The sequence below is a fragment of the Pecten maximus genome, chromosome 3 (genome assembly GCF_902652985.1).
Source record: "Pecten maximus chromosome 3, xPecMax1.1, whole genome shotgun sequence".
In the NCBI taxonomy this organism is placed as follows: domain Eukaryota; kingdom Metazoa; phylum Mollusca; class Bivalvia; order Pectinida; family Pectinidae; genus Pecten; species Pecten maximus.
In genome coordinates, this window is record NC_047017.1 from 6,398,687 (window position 1) to 6,415,981 (window position 17,295).

The following is a 17,295-nucleotide window of genomic DNA, read 5'->3' on the forward strand; positions in this document are numbered from 1 at the left end:
ATATCTTATCCGGTAAATAATCAAATGTTTTAAAGACCAGTGGTTTAAATATACACGATTATCTACTGAAATATGATTCGTATGCTTATTTGAGGGGGGTCAAATTGGGGTAACACCGAACAGTTCCAAAGCCTACCTTCGCGTGTGATAAAGTCATCCAGTGCGGAGAACAATAGATGACTGACTTGTAATTACAATGTAAACAAGACAATGGAACATCACAAAAATAGGTATAAGAATTCTAACAGAAACTGTTGACAAACGAATATATCAATATCGTATGATAAGACTATGTTTTGGACACGAAACAATCTCTTGATAAGCGATTGGCTATAGACAAGGTGGTTTGATGTGATACAGGCTGTCAGTTTAATTAAAAGCCCTTTGTCCGTTCAATTAAGACTGGCTAAAATTACCTATTTCATGACTAGGCATTCCACTGCACCCCGAACTCGTTCCAGTGTGGCCATTCTGTGTTTGATATCCGTGAGTGTGTATTGCGATGAGACCATTTAACATAACGACATGCACATATGATGACAAAGCAAGTTCAAAAGTTTTTGTCAAATATGGTGTAATTTGGAAGGTTGATTGACAGAAGATGATACGCCTGCGGTACTGTGAAGAACGTGCGAAATGTTGAGAGACTCGCGGGCATCAAATTCCGTCTAAGAATTATGTACACAAAGACTGCATTACTGTAAAATGCATCAATAATTAATCCAGAGTTCTGCACTAAGTAACCTTGACACAAAGCATTAATCATATGGACTATGCTACCTATCAGAAAAAAAGCCAATTCAATGTGTAAAAAATATAGTTTTTGAATTCAAAACTTCAATTAGCGCAGATCGTAGAAGCTAACAGGAAGTGTCATGGCATCCATTATGGAACGGTGCGAATATGGACAATTCCAAAAACCGTTCGAAATTAAATGTGAATTTTGTCAGATTATTTAAGCTGAGACCATTGAAGAAATACTCGTCATCATTTACGATACATTTGTTTTAATTCGCGAGGAGACGTGTTTGGGTTTGATTCTAAGGCTATTTAACAAGATATTGGTCGGACATTGTCCTATCATGACATTACCCCGATCACTGGAGTATACCCGTCAGATGTCAAAGTTACATTAAAAATTCGTTATGACTAAATGACAAGTGGTGCGAATCGTATATCTCCCGCGAAACATATTGTCGCGAGAATCGATGTATGGGTCGAATGGCAGGTACGACTTATTGCCATCATGGTCCGTCTGCCGTCATACGCCGTCCTCCATCCGTATTTTATTTCTTAAAAAAGCTAACTTCCCCGTGAAGGCCTGAGCGGATTTCATCCTAATTTGGGTTGAAAGTTTAATTTCTAAAACAAATGGAAATGATTGTTTTATGATTGTCCCTACTATCAATACTGCTAATTCAGTACTTTGTGTTAGATGACCGTTAAGGCCAACTGGCTTCGTGTTTTATTTAAAAAAAAAAAATAATAAAAAAAAACCCAACATATTCACAATATTTATTTAGTGTTCTTACCCTTTTAAGTATTTTAATGCTAGTGAATTGTTCGTTTTAGAAGAATGGTAACACATTTACTCGCACACAAAAAAAAAATCCCATGATTGTCACATGCGTCAATACTGAATTTCTACGTCGCGGTCTGTAGGATGCGCAGTAACCAGACCCGTCTGGCCGTGTAACCGGTATTTGATTAACAGTTAGAATTTTCATTATGTTTCGTGTCAAAATTGATGAGATATTTGATCACTTATTTTTCACGTTAGCAACCAAAGTTTGTTAGAGAAGCGTCCCTAGCAACACTCCTGCTGGCGCGCAGCTATTTTAACCTTTAAAGCTAGGTGTCACACAAAATCAATGGAATCAGAATTATATACAAAATTTTTATATTAGTGTTTATTAGCAGCTTCAATCCAGTTAACAATGTCCATTCATTTTTTTATTTATTTTTTAATTTTTATGTATTTTTTGCAGTTTTTTTTACGTAAATGCAATCAACTGGGAAATACAATAAACATCATCACAATGGTTTCACAGGGAGCAATGCAAAGCGGCAAAGAAAACAAAAGAGGAGACGAGTTTCAATCCGTATGGTAAACAAGGGTAAACAAGGGTAAACAAGGGTTAACAGTTTGAGGACCAAGTTTTATCAATATTCTTTAACTTAAATTTTTTAAGTAAAATTATCCATGGTAAAGTATAGTAATAATTTAAAGAAAGTTCCTTATCTAAGAGTATATCCTGATATCCATTAATGCTTATAAAAATCTTTGAATAAAAAAATAATATCCTTACATAAAGAGATGTAAAAAAAAACTGCGAGTCAGAAAATCTAGCTAGCCAAACCATACGTCTGCTAAGTCTACCTCATACTCAATATTTCAAATAAAAAGGAGACATTGCCGAGCAAGACAATCGGAACTTAAAAGTAAAAAATGATAATGAAAGTAAAGAAGAAAATAAAAACCCAAAAAGGATGTTTCATTGGGTGCCGATGTGTCGTTTCCGTGTACAGTACACAAAATAATCCCGGGTTCTGCAGGAGGATTGACACATTAGTCGCCTCCGATGGATCGCCCAGTAGATAACATTGTTTTCTAGGTCCATCACTAGCTGAGCACAAACGTTGTGCTAGATTTCTACTTTCCTGATTAATTGTTTATTGGAACACAAACAAAATGGAGGTTGGAGTATTATACCTCTGTATATCCCTATTTAGCCATTTCTCGTAGAAACTCGGGCAATCTTCGGAATTGTTCCATTAGATAAGACATGTGACGTATCTGCCATGTGTCGTTAACTGTGCGCCACGTGGCACGAGTTCAGATATAAATCTGCATATAGGTATATATAGCATGTGACATAGATAAATCGACGATCTGGCAATCTGTCCATATTTCTGCGTTTCATGTCCAGAAGTTTCCCGATACTGCATAAATGTAATTATGATATGCATCGCAATGATTTGGACCATACTCAACAATGTCTACCTACAGGGATATGGCACAGACCTTAGCTGTAACGATTGTACTTATTGAACACTAATTTATACCTTCATACACTAATGTTCAGGTCATCTGACCTTATTACAAACGTGTATGTCCGCTCGTCCACGGACGCTATCTGACCTAATTACAGACAAACGTCCACGTGTCCAGTGGTGCGCTTCTGACCGTATTATGACGTTAGATGACCTAATTCAACATGTAGGTTTGGTTTATTTTGTATAACGTCCTTTTAACAGCCAGGGTCACTTTAAATCGGCAAAAGTTCCGGCCTATCACAAGGAGACTTAACACGAACATACCGCAGCCTCCCAAAACACACATACGCATTCACCACACGCATGCATGTCGCACGCACGGGAGGCCGTCCTTAAATGACCTTAGCTGTTAATAGGACGTTAAACAAAATAACCAAACCAAACCAAACATTTAAGGACGTGCCAGGTTTTGGAGGTGGAGGAAAGCCGGAGTACCCGGAGAAAAAAACACCGGCCTACGATCAGTACTTGGCAACTGCCCCACGTAGGTTTCGAACTCGCAACCCAGAGGTGGAGGACTAGTGATAAAGTGTCGGCCCCCTCAACATGTAGGCCTATACGTCCGCGCGTTTACGCACAACTTGCCTTATTCCCAAATCATCGAGTAAAAGGATTCGGGATATATTTAAGCATTGAACGGCTTTCAGTTGGCATTCATATTGACTATGAATGCCAACTGAAAGCCGTTCAATGCTTATATTTACCATCTGCGATTTTTTATTTGTCGTGCGATTTTTTTTTTTTTTTTTTTGAAATTTTCAAATTCAAATTTCAGTTGGCAGTTCATAAGCTGGTGAACTCGCAACTGAATTGGTAGGGTTATATAGTGGCAGTGCCATACAATGGTAAATATTGCAATATGTATGAATTTTTCACATCTATAAATTAATTATATTCACGATGTTATTTAATAGTGAGTTATTTTTTCTCTTTCTCTTTAATACTTAATTTCTTCAAACAGGAAGTGGCATTTTAACAATGCAAAAATAAAACATTAAAATGGGTCATGAAGGCCAGCTTTGTATTATTTTCTTTTCTTTTTTTGTCCTTGGTTGGCCCACTTGAAAAACAAAATCGTTCTAAAAGACGAACACAACTATTAGACAACGGTTAATGTGTTTAAATAGAAAGATCAATACATATATCGTTACGATAATGTAGGTGTGTATTAGTGTATATTCTTGTACCATTTTCATTGTTGTATCTATATATGGTACAACAGGTAACCAGTTCCCATGATAAAGCGATGCCAACTCGAACTCAAATACAATAGAACAGTATTATATCGTCGCTATTCTTCTCTAATGGTTCGATGACGAAGACAACGTGTTCGTTTACCATTTAACTCAAAACCTCGTCAAGCATGCCTCATTAACATTCCTTTGGAGTTCATTACAAATATGGTGTCAGGGTTCCAATGACGATGTCTGTCAACACGGGGACGTGTATTCATGCCTCACCGGCTACGTCACTTCCTTCAACCGGTGTATAGTCGGATACCGACCCTGTACAAACATTAATCATATATAAGGTAGTAGTTCCCTTTAATTTTTATGTTAAAAGTTTACTACAATTTGTCCATCAAAATAATATAGCCTGTTTTGTACAGCAATACAAAATATGTCTATATTTAGTACGAGTCCTTTAAGCCAATGTTGTTTGTTTAGGAGGGGTCATCATTGTATCTGAGACCGCCGGGATCTCAAGGCATGCTTTCCGAGACAGTATTTGACTTTCTAATGCATGTTTGTGTGGAGCTGTCTACTGTAAGGGTGTTGTATTTGTTAAACATTTGTAAGGCGATCGGCGATTTGTGTTTACATGTACTTAAATATGATTGGCTACATAGCCTCTTTCTCGAAACGGAAATTATTTTAAAATGTGTTTATGACACCAACGCAGCCAGAATGACAATCAGTGGTTTTGACCAGTACTCGACCCAGAAACTTGCTATAGTTTAGCACTTTGGACAGGCTATATATATATATATATGTATACTTGATGGTATACCATATACAATTATGATTTGTACTAATTTTACAATGTACCACATTCAAATTAGTTTGGAAATACTGAATGTAGTTATTTAATCAATAATAAATAGTGAAATACCCATTAATAACATTTAAATATCATGTTTGTTTGTTTGTTGTTGTTTTTGTTGTTGTTGTTGTTGTTGTTGTTGTTGTTGTTGTTGTTAATATTGTCGCTGTCGTCGATGCTGCTGGTGCCGCCGGCGGCGTTGTTGTTGTTGTCGTCGCCGTCATCGTTGTTGCTGTTGTTGTCGTCGTCGTCATCATCGTCGTTGTTGTTTTCGTTGTTGTCATCGCCGCCGTCGTCGTCGTTGTTGTGAAGCCAAAGCATGCTTGCAATATATATCGAAGACGTCACCGTATGTTGTGAATCTAAACTAAATTAATTTTCATGACGTCAAACGAGTTTGTTTTTATGATTATTACCTTACCTCTGACAAAGTCAAGCTGTGTCTACAGATATAGCCATGGACGTTTGATAAAACCTGTTGAGATATGTATGTATACTTTCGCCAGGTACACGAAAAACAAGCCTTGCTATATGTCAATACTGGACTGTGGCCAGAGAGTTTCGGCCTCATGATCACTGGCTAATTAAGTTAGCCTAGCCGAGTATTGGTTGCAATACATCTAAAATGACCTGTATTGTCGGTCAAATATCTATATCGTCCGTTCTGGCGTTATGTCCACCTAAATTTCTAACATAAACATTTTGGTTCCGTAATGCACACACAAAGACCAAGGAGTTTACACAGATCATGTTTGAAACTAGGCCGGCGATCGCAGGTCGTCAGGAAAAACAAAACATGGTCACTTATTCAGTATTGTTATGTGATTGACAGTATTGACCGTAATGGCCATAGGGTATTTTAGAATAATATTTGTACATGTAATTTATCTTTAAATATATATGTAAAACCATAGTGTGAGTCTTTTGTTTATTTACCTGCTAGGCCTACATTTATACCATATATATGTACATATAATACAGACGCCCGTGGTTTAAAACATCTATATCTGACACTACTTGAATTATAGGAAATTATTATTTTTTTGTAAATAAATTATTCTTTATGTGTGTCCTTAGTCATCTGGAGATATGATATCAAAGAAAGACATTATTTAAAGTATTATGGTTCAGCATATCGACTAGTTTTACTTTGAGGGATCTTTAACAATAATTCTTAACAATACCCACATTGGTCGCCTTTCAATAGAACCCCTATCGCCTCGGACAATCGTATAGTGGGAAACATACATTAGGAACACCTTGTCCCGATTACAGTACCTTCCGTTAAAGGCCAAAATGTTCCGAATGAATACTGACCTATTATTTTCCGTCCAACAAAGAAATGTATATCTAGCATATTACTTTTTATATATTTGATACAGAGTTGACTTAGCTGTGTATATATTTTAGAAGCATTTTCTCTTTTTTAGGAGGCTAATTTCTAACTTTCCAACTTTCCAAAACATCTTTACGTACCATTTATCGTATCTTACTCTTTCATTTTGATGTATATGAAACTGAATTAAATGAAAAAGCACCAAAAATCAAAATGCAAATCGCACCTTGATTTTAGTTTTATTTTTTCTTGATTTGAAAACTTAAACATTTTGTTTTAACATACATGTATAGGAAAAAGTTAGAGTTTTAAAAATTCAATCAATGTACCCCGTAAGTTATCAAATTCAGCTTAAACCTGGTATAAAAAGAAATTTCAAAATTTGATTTAACTTATCTGAACAACTACTTGGGTTATTAAAAGGTGTTGGTTTGAAGCAAATTTATCATGTGACTACGCACTGATTCACACACACCCGCCGATAGGCCTTTATTAGATTCATTGGTTCTGGTTTTAATTAATAATTAAAGATTTTCAGGTTAAGACATGAAAAAGAAAAAAGAAAAAACAAATAATATCTGCGAAAACTTGCAAAACCTGATTTTTATCGCCAGTTGTACTTTATGTGGTTGCATTTTAAATCATAAATTAAAAACTGCTTTGAGTGCAATAAATTGTCATTTTTCTTCGATTAATATTAAATTTTAAATGTAATAAATGTACGATATTTTAAACTTCTGTAAGGGTGATGCATAAATTTGATGATATCTCACGCAGTCATCTTTATATCTAGATTGACTCGTTGAAATAAAAACTGAACAAGTTTAATTGGCGCCACTAACAAATGACTGCATGTTCAAGATTGATAAAAATACATAATGAACATTTCCTTTTACAAAGAGATTTTGGCTAATGTGGATTAGATTGAGAATTATTTATAGTCGCTTCCGTATATTCTAATGATACAATCACAAATATACGTTTTACTGCCTCATAAACCCAATTTTTAATATCCTTATCACAGTAAATGGACGTATATATCAAAATAAAGTACATGTAACTTACATTACTTAAGGTGTTATGTCACAATTTAAAGCTCATCATATACGACTGGTAGTCGTGGCTTTGTGTGAGAATTATCTCCCTTACAAGTTGGATTTCGGAACATTTATTTTCAACACTTTTTAAGATGGAAACATACATTGGAGAGAAACACTTGACCGGTTAAAGAAGGGTTCAGTTCAACAATTTGTGCGTTGGACACATGACACTTGACCGGTTAAAGGAGGGTTCAGTTCAACAATTTGTGCGTTGGACACATGACACTTGACCGGTTTAAGGAGGGTTCAGTTCAACAATTTGTGCGTTGGACACATGACACTTGACCGGTTTAAGGAGGGTTCAGTTCAACAATTTGTGCGGTGGACACATGACACTTGACCGGTTTAAGGAGGGTTCAGTTCAACAATTTGTGCGTTGGACACATGACACTTGACCGGTTAAAGGAGGGTTCAGTTCAACAATTTGTGCGTTGGACACATGACACTTGACCGGTTTAAGGAGGGTTCAGTTCAACAATTTGTGCGTTGGACACATGACACTTGACCGGTTTAAGGAGGGTTCAGTTCAACAATTTGTGCGGTGGACACATGACACTTGACCGGTTTAAGAAGGGTTCAGTTCAACAATTTGTGCGGTGGACACATGAATGGGAGAGACACACTTGACCGGTTTAAGGAGGGTTCGGTTCAACAATTTGGGCGGTGGACACATGAATTGGAGATGAACACTTGACCGGTTTAAGGAGGGTTCGGTTTACAGAACTGAAGAAAGACTGTATAAAGACTGTTCGTTATTTTAATGGCGTATACAGCAGTATGAATGTAGCCGACAACGAACATAGTTAGAATAAATTTCCATGGAGTGTGAATCACAATAAATGGAACGTTAGTATTGAAAAGCCTTCTATTCTAACACTTAAATTATTTATGAATTAAAGTCATATGTCATGGTTATAGATTTTTTTAAATAAAAAACCGTTTCATACCTGATTCCGTTTCCAGTTTTAATAAAACGTGGCTGAATATGTATTGTCTTTAAATGAAAAAGTTTGAACTAATAAGTATACTGATGCTTCGAAATATAACACGAAATTTGTAATACACCTTGTTAATACGAGCAGTCACGAGCACAACATGCTTGTCAGACCCGTTGGCCTATACAATGTCATTTTCCCTTTATGATCAAGTATTTGATAATATTCTTTTAATAAGATATCTTCTTCGTCAAATGTACCACTGAACGGATGGCCAGAGAATATCATTAGTTACCAACTTTGAATCTGTTTAACTGATTAGAAGCGTCCCACACGCCTGTAAACTCTACCGCTACCGCGGACATCGTTCTTTTATGGCAGATTACGCCAAGTTAGAATGGCTCCATGACCAAGTATATACAGCTCAAGTGCTTTCTGTAACATTACAAAATAACAAAGCTGTTATTTCTATCACCTCTTCGTGGCACAACCTGTAATCAGCACCTGTTAATCAGAGCCACACGTGAAAAAAGTTATACCATTTTTACGAGATAATTTCGAAAATATTATAATTATAGAATTAGCTTTAAAATAATTTTCCGCTAATCGTTCGGCCTGAGTGTTGTAGGTAAATAAGAGACATGGGACGATTGCCTTTGATGTTCGGGATTTGTATAGAATGTATACTGCTAGCCAACTTAGCAGAATAATACGCCACGACCAACTGGTTTTTTTAAGATCTTGATTTACGATATAGTAAAATGCACTGAGTTGCTTCGACTGACATTATGAGCATGCGTGTGTCATTTTGGTTCTAGCTATGTGTACATGTAGGTTTTTTGTCTATTTAACGGGGTAACTGTGAAAAGGAAAATGTTGTCTGTTTGATATACATTTGACATCTGCTGAGTTTAAATATCATACAAACACATACACACTCACACACACACTCACACATGCCCACAAAAAAAAATAAAAAAAAAATAAAAACAAACAGACAAAAAACAAAAGAAAAACAAAACAAAAAGTCGTTCGAGTTTTAAATGAGATCCGTTCAATATCCCAGTTGCATTTTTGGAAGTTTTACTTGAACCTTGAATGAGTACATTTACATTTAGTTTAGTCATATTCACGACACTTGGACACAACAGAATCGCATACCCAAAGGTTGCTGCACCAAACCAATAGCTGAGGTTTTCAATCAGAAATTCATCAGATGACTTCATAATGAAACATTAGGTGACATTGTACTTTGAATTCTCAAAGAATTCCTTTAATTTATAAGAATCTCGGATGATACGTGACGATGAAAATACTCTATGTAATTGTGTAACAATAAAAATAGAGCGTGTTTGGTTTTAAATTAAATGCGAAAGATATTTTTTGTTGACAATGTGATAAACGCTACATTATTTTTAACCGTGTAACTATTTTGTAATTGAATGTTTCTTTTTCGATTCCAATTTGAATTAAAAATTACGGGTGTGTGACATATCTCCCTGTTTGTGACGCGCAGAACCACAGCGTAACAGATTGGTGACATATCTTCCTGTTTGTCACGCGCAGAGCCACACCGTAACGGTTGGGTGACATATCTTCCTGTTTGTCACGCGCAGAACTACACCGTAACGGTTGGGTGACATATCTTCCTGTTTGTCACGCGCAGAACCACACCGTAACGGTTGGGTGACATATCTCCCTGTTTGCCACGCGCAGAGCCACACCGTAGCGGGTGGCTGACGAGACCGGTAGTCGATTCATTATGCATACGATAACAAGCTATTGATTGTCAGAAAGTGTCATAAAAAAGTAAATGTGCTTTTCTACATAATTTATTCACGACATTTCGTCAGACCATATGTCAAGTGGAAAAGCAGAAAGTCTGTATTACGTGCGGGTTGTGTATATCCCCGTAGCTATGATACAATAACGGTCAAGTTGCTTTCGTATCAGTCGCCAAAAAAGTTAACAGATACATATCTCTCGTCCAGTTTGACTCCTTGATCCTCGCTGAACTGAAGACCAAAAGTAGTATTTAAATGCAACACGATCAATCTCGTTGCGTTTGAAAAACATATACATATACAAGTACAATTTAAAAGCCCAATCGGGAGGAATAAAGATGCATTTCGCGTCATGATATTGAGGATACAGATAAAGCGGAAACCATAGAGACTCGTAAACAACCTACCACGTAAAAGTTTAAAGCTATATTTTCTTAAGACCCCCGGCAGGCAGATGTAGAAACAGATTACATGCCGTAACACATTCTTATTTAAACCATTAATACGACATTCATATAACATGCGTTTAAAAGATTGCTTTTTTACAGGTCTGGTGTTTTAATTATTAATGGTTTCTGGTATAAATTTCATGGACTTCTTACACCAATGTTTTATTTGTGTAAACGAAGAGTTAGGTATGACGTCTGGTTCGAGAGTTTAATTGCAGCCATGTATCAGCAGGAAACATGCTTACAGGTATAGAGTGTAGAAGTATGAATCTGCTTGTTTTTCAATACAAATAATCCAATCACCAATCACCAATCCGGTGATAACTGACAATGTTAGTAATTCACTTAGGCAATTGGCGTTTCTTGCATCAAAGGCGCCAATCTAATTCGCTCAAGACCTATTGTATCTGAGGTCAATGATGCCAGTCAAGGTTCAAGTCAAATTTTCAAATACCCTTATTCCGGAAAATGTATATTTAGCCCCTTTCCATGTACCATTCTCCGTGTACCATATGGTCAATGACGCTATAGCCTTTGGAGTCTTTTGGTGTCAAATTCTCTCGTCCGTACGAATGTCTCAAGTGCCTATGCACGTCACGTTAAACTTTAGCCAGGGTGAATGTTAAAATATCTGAACAATAGTGCATACCAAAACAAAAACACTAAGAAAGAATCATTCGCCACGTTCTCTTAGCATTGCTTTAGTTGCAGTAAATGGCAAAGAATTACTGTTCCATTGAAAGTTCCTGGAGGGTGATGTTTCTAAATAAACGTTGATTGGGGTTCAAGTTAATGTCATCAGTATCTGGTACATCTCGTTTATGCTAAATCGTTCATATTAGTATTCAATGTGCAATATTATCATAAAATGCAATTAAGGGCGTGAAAGTGAAAATTTAATTCAGTGCACGTGACACGCTCGTATTATCTAACGGGAGTTTAAATTTGAAGTAGAGCGTATAATTATATATATTTGCAATGCTAACAAGACGACAAATACAAACATATATAAATAATTTATGTTTATTCTGATTGCGTATGTATGTAAACAGGAGCTTGTGATCAAGGAGACCGCCATTACAAACAGATGGGCCAGAAGTTATATGATATATCCCGAGATAACACGTTAAAGGGCCCCCAGTACAAATATATACACAGTCGATCACAAAACATATGTAAAGTCAATACGATTAGGAACCGCAAAGATATTTTATACAAGTTAAAATATGTATAATTCATTTCCTCTTTAACGTATCCATTTATTTTGTGTAGTGATGTCTATTTTCCCTTTTCTGCGACCCCTGTTATGACACACTCTTGTTAAATGCAGGACTTTGGTCGTGTAGATAAGAAATTAAATCGATAGCTTCTGTATAAATCACGTTTGAATTGACAAATTAATCACAGGCTGAAAGGAATTGGTCACGTTAGGGCCAAAGTGATTACGTTGCCTGGATACACGAGATAACCACTTGTGACTACACTGCAGTAAAAAGAAACAACTTCATCGAACATTTCTTAAAGTGTTTAATCAAGAAATATGGTTTGAAACAAGTACTTAAATTTCAATCATAACATTGAAATTGAAAGCAAAGAATTATATTTGTCTGACAATCTGTTGTAAACGGCCAATATCGCTTGCTGTTTTTAGAAGCTAGCTATATCAATTGAAACGAAGTTGCCGGTTTGTTTTCAGAACAGTCGACGATTTACCTTGGGTAAGGAATGGCTATGGGAAGCGAGAATAGATAAACAACGTAATCATTGATGTTATATTTGGTTTTGAATAAGTAATTAGTTATCTTTTCTCTTTCCAATGACAGACCAATAAGCTAAAACATTTTCTTCCAATATTGCATTAAATATTCATGATTGAATGAACGGAAATGCGTCATTCAACGTACCTGCCCTTATTAATCATCGGTTCATTATAAATCCATCAGTCACTCTTATTTGGGCAAGTGAAACATTCGCGATTCCACTGTCACTTCCGGTAATGATCACATGATTTCCGCCAGTCAATGGTAATTGCACACCGGAACCAGATATGATTTGTTTATACATATTCCGCTATACAGACTGAAAGAGTTGAAATCAAGCATTTCATGTCATCGAACGTCATAGGAATTGATAATATCTTCAATAGATTTTCAATCCATAAATGTGCTTTAAGAATTGAAGTTCCCGAAGACAAATGTTATGAGAGAGACATTTTGAAAATGTTCTGAAAATATTACAAGGCATATATATGACTGTTCCATGCATGGAAATAAATAAAAAGTAATCTTCCTGTATTTTCGGGGTGCTTTCTTAAGAACTAAGGAGTCCCCATATGTATTGTCCAACCTGAAAGTACTGTGCATGGCACAACACTGAATTTATACCTCAAGCCAGAAAAATATGGTAGTCCGTTCCTAAACTTCCCTTAAGATTTCCTTTCTGCAATCTTTCCCGTAATTTGGAACCGGAAGTACTTTGTGCACATTTTGGTAAGGAAGTACGTGGCAGTGTCTATGATTACCTAAGCACATGTTTCTCCTGTAGGGATGACTAGCGAACGTTCGGCTCGCTGACTCACGGCCGGATCTAGAGGGGGAAGTTTCATTAGTCCGATGGCCTGTGCCCTGCCCCCATACACAGACATGTTTTTGGTGGTACCCCGAACGGGCCCCGACCCTTCTGCTCGGATAGAACTCCTACGGGAGACCGGTCTCGATTGCGGTTTCCGGTCGTAGCTGTCCCGTTGAACCCTTTGTTGTTGCGTAAGTGTGTTTATAGGGGCCTGCTGTGTCTGATATGTCTTTGAGGGCGTTGGACCCTGGTTTGGACTCATGTCAATAGACAAGAGTGATTTGGCATTCCCTGAGGCATTCAGTAAAGTTTTATCAGATTTGGGCCTCGACGTTGTCGTATGGGAACCCCTTAAAAGACGTGATTCCGTCCGTTGTCGTACTAAGAACACGTTTTCAGACGTCGGTCTATTCGACCGCGCGGATTTCAGTTGTTGCCTTCGGTGTTTTTGTATAGGAGAAGACTCTCGTGCTGAGTCTTGGGGGTCTATAGAAAGAACTGTCGTCTGTTCCTGTATTTGACAGTTATTAGCAGAGTCGGTATTTGAAGAGGACACAGACATATCGGTCGCCATGCTGGTATCACAAAATCCTCTGATCCTTGACCGCTGCCTTATCAAACCAGTCGTTGGCGCATATCGTGTATTTGCGTATTTATCGTAATTCCGTGTTCCGTCCGCAGAATCTTTGCCGAGATCCGCATCCAACGACTCCCTCGTGGGAGTTTCCTGTTGGTGATTGTAACTGGTTTCTTTAAGAACCATTCGACGGCTCCGCGGATCACCGCTTCGAACCCCACAACGTGATTTAGGGCGAACCTGAGGACGCGATTCATCGTCACTGTCACCAAAACTCTGACACATCGTAGATCTTCTTACATAGCTAGATTTAGGCCTGTTTATCCTCGTATTTATCTGCCTTTCCTGTTCTGCCATTTCGTTTGTTTTCTCGTTGTCGTCGTCAGAACTTATATCATCACCATTATGATAAAATCCCATAGAAGACTTCGACCTACCACCTTTTTGTCTGTGTAACGATAACCGAACTGAAAGTCGTTTTTCCGTCTCCTTTAAAGAATCTTCACTCAGACTATCGTCACTGTCGTCGTCTTCTTCCTTGTGTGCTGGTTTTCCTCGAACAGGTTTTGGTGTAAATACTTTGCTAAGCTTTTCCTGATCTTGTAGAAGTCGGAAGATCTGGTTTGCTTTTGATTCGTGAAAACTTTCGTTAATCCGGGACAAAACGTCGCCGTGAATTGATGTTGCCGGACTGCCTTTATTGTCAGTTGTTGCGTGGCTGTGACTTCTATCACTGTTTGGAGATTCGGCCATTGTCTATACACATTTCAAATTCCTAAAATAAAGAAAAATATAGTTCGATGATATTGATAATAGACTAAACGACTCCAGTGACGTTAGCGCCAATCAATCTATATAGAATATTTTAAGATCTAGTAAATACACCAAGTTCGCTACGAGTCAGTGATCTGTCAGGTATATAATGTATATGTATATGAATACACCGTTTGTATCGGATTCTAGTCCAGTTTAAGGAATTTCCGCGCCAGATTTTTAAACAAGGACGATAAAATTAACAGCCTGTATCAAACATTTGATACTTATAGCACGAAGTTAATTCTTTAAACAGTAACAATGATGAACCGAAATATTAAGACGCGAAGCCAAAACTTGAAAACCTCCAATCTTGCCTATCGTATGTTCTAGGTATCTTGTTTCTTATTAGATTCAAAAAGAATTTTTGTCACTGATCTCCAACAAAGTATTTTATAATCGGGTTATTGTGACAGTTTGAAACCTAAGTCGGTAACCAAAAATACCGCACTTCAATAATCTAAATTTGTTTAGCATTATAGAGTCACCATTACAATGCACACGTGTATGAAAGCTAGGCCAAAGTAAAAAGATACAATGGGTTGACTATTATCGATTACAACTAATTCTTCAAGTATTTCTTGAAGATTTCGTAATTTTAATATTTAATTCTATAAACACTGTTAAATAGTGAACGATATTTCAATAGTAAGCATTTATAGAACATAATGATACCTAAACATATCGATAAACATAACGTAAATACAATTAACTCACCGGTCGAATACAGTACGTCCAAATATTAATATATAAATCACATTTGTCATCAAGTAAAACATATATATCAACACTCTTAAGAAGTATATTGGAAGCTACGGGTAGTTACTACCCGTCCATTCCTACACTTCTTCAATGATACACGCTAGGCTGCCTTCTCGCTGATGACTGAGCGCTCAACTTCAAAGCCAGACTTGGTCAGTTGGCGATGATCGATCAGAAATCTATGTTCACCACTGACTGCGACTCTCAGCTCAAACTATATACAACGAATATGCGTTAGCAGAAATGTACAAATAATTATTTAAAATCACCTTCGTTGCCGCCATGTTATAGATAGATAGCTCCGTCTTCCATGAAGGTACGTCCGTATGTGAGGGAGTCGTCGACTTGTTGTGATGAGAGAGAGCGGTAAGGCCTTACGTTACCTGTGTATCTGGGTATTCAGATACACCTAAGTTTACCTGTGACTGTACGTCTATATATATGTGTGTTTGTATACATGCACAGTTACCACAGAGCACCTGTGTATTTCAGGTATGTATATACCTCTAAACATATATCTGTACATAGCAAAGGTAAGTTTACCTGTCCATATCGCTTACCTGTGTCCACTATCAGAACTTTAATACAAATACTGAACTCAAAATGAAAGAACCATCAAATCTTTATTCCTATCTCCAGGTCCAATCTGACACTTCAGACACGCCCAAAACTTCGATTTGAATGCAAAAAATGTTTACGTCGGCACTCTTCAATGTTTGTGAATTTAACCAAGTGAAAAAAAGGTCGGCTATATGAGAATCTGAAAATAATAGTTTTCTTTTATATCCCTGGAACACGACTTAAACCGAAAGTGAATGAGGGACGTATCTGACCACGTGATACGGCACTCCTGGACACTGAAGTTCCATTTAACTTCTTTGAGTCAATAGCGCCATTTATCACTTGTGGTGGAATCATTTCTAAAGGTCAAAGGTCAAACTTGGTGTTACTTATACCAACTGCTGCGTTTTACTGACACATAAATATATATATGGTTTTGAATGTGTACCATTGTAAATAAATTGTCACAAATACAATATTCCCATTAAACTATTAATACTGCCAAGTGTTCTCATCTTTATTTTGCTTCCACGGAAAAAGTCAACTCATATTACATAAGCGCACAAACGTGAGGTAAAGCTGGCAAAGGGAGTAGAGGACAAATGCCTTTCTGCATAATTCACTTATTTTGTAACAATGGAACAAAGATATGCTTCCACGTAGGGGACAAGAGTGGTCTCGCTGAATGCTGTGACAGATGTGTTTTTATGTTTACTTTTGAATATCTATATATACATATAACTAAAGGAAAAGATATACATCAAGTCATGTACCTCCTGCAACGACGTAAACAATACGTTTACCTGTCCGGTTTATTACCAATATAAACCAAATGAATCTCCTGTACCCCGCTACGGCGACTGGTGATGACGCACTTCCGGTCGGGCCACAGTACACATCGGTCAAAAGTACTCTTTAATGAGAAAGAGTGTGATCGATCGATTTAGAACAGATCGATACCATTGTATGTATCTGGATTGGTTTTGATACTCCAATGAAAATAAAAGAAATATCTTAAACCTTGTTAAACAGTTGGATTTACCTATTCCGGATGTCTTTAAACCCGGATATGAATGTCCTTGGCTGAATTCAATGGGGGGGGGGGAGGCATTTTGCTGCATTTTCTTTAACAAGTTGACTTTCCATCTAAGTTATAATCAGACAAGTCGCCACCAAAGCAGATTCATGGAACTCTCCAAATATCTTGAAAATTGTCACGTTGAAACATATACAGATTCTCTAAGACAACCGACAATTCGCTTACCTTAATGCCACTTAAATAGATGTATCTACAGTGTTTGGTGCTA

At 37.1% G+C, this 17,295-nt stretch overlaps 1 protein-coding gene across 2 annotated transcripts; it reads right to left on the reverse strand.

Annotated features, from left to right (window-relative positions):
• Window positions 1-12,214: 12,214 nt before the first annotated feature.
• LOC117323048 lies at window positions 12,215-15,919 on the reverse strand. Of its 2 annotated transcripts, none has more exons than XM_033878046.1 (2): window positions 15,697-15,919; window positions 12,215-14,627 (listed from the first exon to the last, which is right to left on the reverse strand). In XM_033878046.1, exon 2 carries the CDS (start codon window positions 14,603-14,605, stop codon window positions 13,226-13,228), a length of 1,380 nt encoding a protein of 459 aa, XP_033733937.1. In that variant the 5' UTR covers window positions 14,606-14,627; window positions 15,697-15,919; the 3' UTR covers window positions 12,215-13,225. The 2 variants fall into 2 exon arrangements, with proteins under 2 accessions (XP_033733937.1, XP_033733938.1); XM_033878047.1 differs by lacking the exon at window positions 15,697-15,919 and adding an exon at window positions 15,383-15,648.
• Window positions 15,920-17,295: the final 1,376 nt, after the last annotated feature.